Here is a 7,277-nt window from a genome sequence, read left to right as displayed (position 1 = left end):
TAACACGACTGTCGATACTTGCTTGCAAAATTTGGGCCATAAGACATAAAATAAATGCCTTTTGAATAATTTTTGGCCACATTTACCCCGCGAACCCCACACAACCGTGGGCCGCTGCCGACTTGTACGGGGCCGCTTTGACTTAGCAACGGCAGCCCATTTGAATTCCTCGGTTTAAGAACCACTGCCGGAAAAGTATGAGTCTTCCACAAGACAGAAGCAGCTTTTTCTAGCGACTGGGGGCTGAGTCTTCACGACACTGCATTGAGTAAAGAAGCAGAGGGCCTCGCGTTGCGGGCTACTGCTGTTCCTTCGTTCTAGTACCATTTCACTCTACCCATTGCACTTGGCTTCCAAATGACATATCAGAAGCCGCTGCAGTAGCGGCAGTGACACTGTGGGCAGCACTGGCAAGGCTTTCCAGCAAGCGGCTCATAGGGGAGCAGAGGCGAAGAGCAGCATGTCTTCTCCGTTAGATGAGCTCGCTGATGTCTTCATTACATCACAAAGTCCTTTTATGGGAGCTCAGAAGGGAATTAATGGACAGGAAGGACAGCAGAACCAGCAAAGCGTTGTAGGCGAAACACCATGTGTGCTCGGGGGCGAGGAAACAGCGATCAGTTCCTCCGCAGGTTTCGCCTACGCTTACTCGCCTGGCAAAACGTTCGGGCCAGCTTCGAGTGATCCAACAGATATAGCGGCTGCTGCTTCTGCGCGAGAGGCCGATGATGCCTTCGGGGATTGGACTTCTGCACCGCAAGTCACGCATCCCATACAGCAGCAATGTCAGCAACAACAGCAGCAGCAGCAAAACAGCGTGACCTCGGGAGCGCAAGACTTTCGAGCAACAAACGTTTCACTCCAGTCGAGTGTCTCGGGGTCTTTTGCCGAGTTGCTGGAGCCCAACATCAACAGCAACACCAGCACTTCAGGCGTCTTACAGCAAAGCCCACGTGTCCCGCTGGATGAACAGGCACAACTGGGCGCTGCTCCTGATCCCAGAGATGCTACTCCTCGCGATTGTGGTGACGCGTTTGTTGCGCTCGGTGCTGCTCCTCCGGGTAGTCTTGCTAGAGCTGCTTCCTTTGGTGTTGCTGCTGCGTCTGCAACAGCAACAGGCCCCCATCCACGGGCCTCTCAAGAACAATATGTGGCTACCAGATCGGATCCATCCGAAGCCCTAAAGGAAACCACAGCAGGCGCCGCAGGAATCGCAGTGTCAGGTTCGCTGGGGCCAAGACCAGCGTCGGCAGCAGCAACAACGGAGCGCGGAGGAGTCGGAGGAATGTCTGAGAGTGAATACGTCCACCCTTATTCCACGGGTTCATCAAGCTCTGGGTTTTCGAAGCCTCGTTCGGCTGTTTCAGGAGTTCCTTCGCCTGCTTCAGGACATCAAAGTTTGTCTTCAGACGCACTAGAAGCTCCAGTGGTCGGAGCGCCGGCTACAGCGGCTGCTCCAGTACCAGCCACGTTTCCTGCTTCGACGAATTCCCCAGTTTTCACTGCTGGCGCTTCTACAACTTCGCCTCCAACCACTCTGAATTTGGCATCTGTGCAAGATCGTGAATCTTCTAAAAAATGTGCAACTGAATGTTTGCAGCCGAGTGGCCCAGCAACTAAGGCTGCATATGCGTCAGAAGAAGTCACGGGCTTTACCGGAGGATCCAACGACTCAGCCCCTGAGGTGAGTACTTCAAGGGATATGACAGGAAATAAGGCAGAGATGAGTACAGCCGATTTCGCAGTGACAACTGATCAGGCATGTGAGGCGGCACCAGCTCCGACAGCCACACCTGTCGGGATATCCGGGGAATACCGAGACTGTGCACATCTAGAAACAGAAGCCAGTGGTCCGCTGCCGTCGCCGCGAGCAGAAAAGGCAAATGCATCGGCGACAGCAACGGCAGCTGATGCTGAAAGGTCAGCACAAGAGGCAGAAACAGCGGCAGCGCCTCAAACTGGGACAATGTGTGATTGGGAGGCGGTGGAGAAGCTGAGCCAGAAGTACCGCCAACTAAAGAAGCAGAATGCGTTGCTAAAGGAGGCCCTGCGTCAGCAGCAGCAACAGCAGCAGCAAGGGCAGAAACAGCCCCAACAGCAGCAACAGCAACAAGAAGAGCCTCTAGGGCTCGTGAGCCAACTGCAGCAGCAGGTTGCTTTGGGGGAGTTTCGACAGCGCCAGTTGCTGGATGACCTAGATACTGCGCAGCGTGAATTAAAAAGACAGCAGCAGCAACTGCAGCAGCAGCAGCAGCAACTGCAGCAACAACACCTGCTGTTACTGAAGACGGGAGCAGCGAACCCTTCATCAGCAGGAGGCCCGGGAAGTAGTTGGGGGCTATCATTGCTTGGGGGTGGCAGCGCAGCAGCCAAAGATGCCGAGCTGAAGGCTCTGCAGCAGCAAGTAGAGGTTCGTCCCATTACCTTCGGAACTACAATGTTAAGTAGCCGTTAACGTTAATGCAAACTCACACTTTCAGACTTTGAACAGTAGAAGCTAGTATGTGTGCCAACGGAGATCAAGAGCTCCCTCTGCTTCGTTGGTACAGCCACTGTTGTTCCGCTTCTGCAGCTCTGGTCCCTGTCGTGTGAAACTTAGGTACTGGGCGAAGAGCTTCAGCTCAAGATAGAAGAAAATGAGCGACTGCATCTGGAAGCCTTTGAGGAGAGGCAGCAACAGCAGCAACAGCAACAGCAGCTCGAAGCCACGATACGGCTTTTGCAGCAACAGCAGGAGGCAGCGCAACAGCAGCAACAACAGCAAACCGCTGACTACGCAGAGCAACAGAGAGAGTATGAGAGACTGCAGCAGCAGCAAGTGGAAAAGATGAGGCAGCTCCAGCAGGAGCTCGAGAACGCACACACCCAGCAGCAACTATTGCTAAGACAGTGAGTTTAGGATCGCGGCTTTAGCAAACGAAGTGGCAATAGTTGGGGCATAACGGATTCTCCCACAGTAACAAGAATCAACATTACCTCGACGTATTAAGAATGTCAATAATATTTGTGCAGGGCAGTGGAAGACCGAGAGCAACTGCTGCTTCGGGAGCAGCAGCAACAACAAGAGCAGCAGCAGGCTGTTGCATATTACAGCACCCTCCTTGGCTGCGACTACTCACGGATTCCACTGCTGCACTGCCTCGACCTTCCCTCAGGGGGGTGTGCCGCTGCTGCTGCTACCGCTGCTGCAGCACAGGAGGAACTGCTTCGGCTGATTGTCGCCTCACTAGGAGATTTACGGCACTTGCTGTTGTGCTGGGCAGCAGGTCTGGAGGTGTCGGCAGGAGCAACAGATCAAGGCGGAGAGGGGCTCCCACCGTCAGATGAAGAAGGCGCTTTGTCTGATGCCGATACACCCGCCAACCGCCTGCCCCACTCTCTTGGCCTTTCCTGGCGCGTCCGAACTGCAACTCGGCAGGTTGGTTGTGGACGCAAGAAGTCACTGCATGATGCTGCTGAATCTACCAATTTCATCTTTGCAGTTGCGGAAGGGCGTTAATGTGGTGTTTCTTAGGACCGCGCACTAGTTTTAACTGCTGGAGTCACTGCTGTTGGATTTGCAGGATTTTTATGTGTCCGCTGTCCTCAGGCACGCCGAGCTGCCTTCGATTCAGTGGCATCCATTACGGCTATCTGTTCTTTGCTCGAACACGCGGCTGCTGCTGTTGCTGTCGCTAGTGCTGAGCCTCTGACCCGGCGGGCCAACAGCAACCTGGATATTTGTTCAGGCAAGATACAGGTTAGCACACCAGCATTCCCGTAGCTTCTATGTGTGCTAATTCTGGTGTTGTGGCGTGGGTCTTCGAGGTGTTCGAGTGTGTGTGCAGAGATTCAGCACTCTCAAGTTCAATGTTTCTGTGGTATTGGCCTGCCGCAGTTGAGCGCTGCTGCTGCGATTGCGCGTACATGTCCTACCAACGTATATTCGCCATGTTACTCTGCTGCGTGCAGGAAGAAACAAGAAGGTTCGGCGTTGCTTTTTCGTGTTTCATCTCCTTGACTCTCCTGGCAGTCTCTTTGCAGCACGACGCCCTCAATGGCCCCCAGCAGCACCAGCGGCAGCAGCTAGATGCAAAGCATGGCGAACACCGCGGTAGTAACGTGGACCCGTTCATGTAAGAAACACACATGGGTGCTGCGGTAGTGTTTCAGAGCTCGCGCTCCACTTCACGGAGCCATTGCTGCTGTTGGTGCTGTCTCTTCGTTTCCTGCTCGTAGATGCGCATTTTGCCTTCACTTTCACTTGCCTTATTAATGTTCTTTGGAGCCAGTGCCGCAGCTACACATTGACCACGCACTCACGAAAAGGTGTTGCATTGTAACTGCACAGGGCTTGTCTGGAAGACTTACAGAGAGATGCTGCAGCGCTTAGCGCTGTCGCCGCTGCTGCATTTGAATATATGGGAGAGCAACCCAGCAGCAGCGGTGACGATGGCACTGCAGCATACACCGATGCTCTCTCGGAGAAGCATTTTCTGACCTTGACAGCTGTTCTTACTAATTCAAAGTTAGAGCACGACGAGAAGAAGCTCCTTGTTGCTGAGAAGTGCCAGCAGCAACAAAACCAGAATGGGGATCTGCAGAGTCGGTTGCAGCAAGAGTTAAGGATGCCCCCTCTTACCTTGTCGCCTTCTAAATCAGTTCATGCGCAGCATCAGGGGAAGAAAGGGCGGCAGTTGGATCTATCAACGCTATTTCCATGGCGTGGTGGTTCGCCTTTAACTTTTCAACTGGAGCAAACGGAGGAGGATGTACCACATCAGTCTGAATGCAGCAAATGGCTGCACCAGTTAAGGAGTAACAGGGGCGCAGCGTCAGCTGGAATTACCTTATCTGAATGGCGTGGAGCGGCAGAAGCAAAGAAAGAGCGACTGCTACAGCTTTTTTTTGATCAGTTGAAGACGGTTTTGCAGACCTTCCGTAAGCTATCTGCGGGTCGGCTACTTAAGCATGAGGTAGTGCAGCGGCACCTGCATTGGCGCATTGCGTGTACAGCGAAGGCCACTCACGGGCCAGAAGACGCAGCGGTCTTATTTCGTCCGTCTCATGTGTTTTTCCATCATCAGGTAATATGGCTGTCTGTCTCTCTGGCCGCATGCGTCGTCCCGCAGACCTAGTTGATGGACAACTGCTACTGCTGTCCGGGTAATGCGGCTCTGTTGTGGCTGCTTCTAAGGCGTGGAATAGTACCTGATGCGTTCTTTGCTGCGTTAGCGCATCATCGTGCGGGCTGTGTATATCTACCCTTAGACGCTATTGGTGCCATTGATTTGTTCAAATTCGCGTCGGTAAACTTCTTGTGTTTTTTCTTTGTCTCTTCTGATGCTGCAGCACAGGACCTTGCATGCTGTCGCTGCTGCAGGCGCTACGTGCAGTGAGCAACGCAGACGGAGGAACTTCCCGTCTGCTGCATCACTCTAAATTTCTATTGCTGCTGCAGCAAAGCCCTTCTTACGCGGCTCTTCGCGCAGAGCCTCTGCGTGATGTCGCTACAGTGTGAGTCAAAGTCACTTATTAGCTGGTTTCTGCCACTCGCGTTTGATGCCTTTCACTTCTAGCTTGCAGACCTCTGGGATATTCCTTCTCCATTTTTCCAAAAGTGTTTCAGTTTTCACGTTTCGACGCCTTGAATTGAGTCAGAGGCTCAATTTTCCTGTGCTGTGCCTACCCTCACCCGTGTGTCCCCGTCTCGTTGCGCGTGGTTCTCTATATCGGCTATGTTATTTATTGTTTTTCCTGCTTGTCACCCACTGCTGTATTTTAGAGGCATGCAATGCCTCTCCAACATTCGCGCCATCCTCCTGAACTGTGGCCAGAAAATTTCGACACGAGATGCGAGGCAAGTCTTCAGCAAGCGCCAGGTCAGTAGTACTTGTTTTCACTCGCCTTTATTCTCATTTATTTTACATTTATGTCAAGTAGCACGATTTGTTACCTTTTCGCACACCCTTGAATCTATCTGAGGTCGCCCTGGCTGGGTGATTTCGTTGAGTGTTTGCCGCCTATTTGTTATCCCCTGCATTTCAAAGCAGTCGGTCGCCCTTTCTACCCTTTTGACAGGCGGCAGAAGCCGAAGTCGCCGCCGCTGCGGCTGATGTACGTTTACTAGAGGAGCGCGTCGCCGAAGCAAACAAAGTCAGTTTGTCTTATCACAAGCGACGCTCCGTTCTTTCTTTTGGCAGTTCTAGCAGTCCAGTTGCCTTTTTCGTCCAAAGGCATTATGTCTTGCGCTGGCGCTGCTGTTGCTACTGTAGTTTGTGTCTTTTTCCTAGTGCTGCTGAGCTTCTTTCTGGTTTCCCATTGTGAACTTAACTTCTCAGGCCGCTTCTCAGCTGCGAGAAGCAAAAGTGGCCGTCGCGCTGCTCCAGGCTGAAGTTGCGAGGCTGAGGGGAGGCGCCTGTAGCGCCGCTACGAGCTTTACCACTGAAACATCTCCTACAAGGAGCGGTAGCAGCCGCTGCTCCACGCATCTTGAAGGTGGCGCAGGAGGGCTGCCTGTGCTTGCCGACGTTCCTGTCGCTGCAGAGTCTTCTGCAGCTGTTGCTTCTAAGGGATCTAGTAGTCAAGGTTTGTGGGGGAGGGCGGTTTTGCTAAATTCATAATTTGCTAGGGCTTATAATCATGCTTTTTACCTGTATTCCAAAGGCCCCTCCTGCTACTGCCGCATATGCCGCTTGTGCTGCATACGTTCTGTTCATTCCAGGTGATCCTGTTGTCAAGGGACTGGCGTTGCTGGCCGGCCCAACCACAGCAGATGCAGCAGCTTTCATAGCTAAGGAAGCAGATTTGGCCAGCATGTACGTTTCCCCCTTTTGACGTTTGTCCCTGCTGCTCAGTCGGCGGCTTCACCAAGTGCGACTGCTGCGGTGAATCAGCTGCGGCGAAAGTATATATTTCTGCCTTGACTATGTGACTACAGGGCTTTTGACGTCTCTGCTGAAGAGCAAAGAAGCGTGTATGCGGAGGAGCTGCTGCTGTTACAGCAGAAACTGCACGCGGAAGCAGCAGCCCTCGCTGTACTCAGGATGCAACTCAGCAGCGCCTTCAAGGTAACTTAAAGCAGCAGTCCACAGCTGCAGAACATAGAAAAAAAGAGAACAAGATGTGGCATCTTGCATTGTCCCTGCACAACAGGAAATGCTAGAGGAAGACGGCTGCGGCCGGACATAACTAGTAATGGTGCTGTCGCGTTCCTCTGTTGCTTGTGCGGCTACAGGCTGTTCATGCGCTTGAGGACCAGCGTGCTGCCCTGCGCCGTGAGCTTCGTCGCTCGAAGG

At 53.0% G+C, this 7,277-nt stretch overlaps 1 protein-coding gene across 1 annotated transcript in view; it reads left to right on the top strand.

Annotated features, from left to right (window-relative positions):
• Positions 1-460: 460 nt before the first annotated feature.
• The window catches only part of ETH_00002560 (Trichohyalin, putative), a gene marked incomplete at both ends in the record, with an annotated part of 9,273 nt that continues 2,456 nt past the window's right edge, over positions 461-7,277 (top strand). Inside the window, 13 exons of the mRNA XM_013372903.1 lie at positions 461-2,410; positions 2,600-2,889; positions 3,013-3,418; positions 3,590-3,739; positions 3,952-4,115; positions 4,331-4,920; positions 5,067-5,145; positions 5,765-5,861; positions 6,061-6,135; positions 6,321-6,567; positions 6,704-6,797; positions 6,920-7,049; positions 7,217-7,256. Of these exons, the coding sequence (XP_013228357.1) occupies positions 461-2,410; positions 2,600-2,889; positions 3,013-3,418; positions 3,590-3,739; positions 3,952-4,115; positions 4,331-4,920; positions 5,067-5,145; positions 5,765-5,861; positions 6,061-6,135; positions 6,321-6,567; positions 6,704-6,797; positions 6,920-7,049; positions 7,217-7,256 (4,312 nt within the window). The remainder of the gene's footprint in view (positions 2,411-2,599; positions 2,890-3,012; positions 3,419-3,589; positions 3,740-3,951; positions 4,116-4,330; positions 4,921-5,066; positions 5,146-5,764; positions 5,862-6,060; positions 6,136-6,320; positions 6,568-6,703; positions 6,798-6,919; positions 7,050-7,216; positions 7,257-7,277) is intronic.

The sequence above is a fragment of the Eimeria tenella genome, genomic scaffold (genome assembly GCF_000499545.2).
Source record: "Eimeria tenella Houghton genomic scaffold, Eth_scaff110, whole genome shotgun sequence".
NCBI lineage: Eukaryota > Apicomplexa > Conoidasida > Eucoccidiorida > Eimeriidae > Eimeria > Eimeria tenella.
The sequence above is the reverse complement of the archived record's forward strand: the minus strand, read 5'-3'. Positions and strand labels throughout refer to the sequence as shown.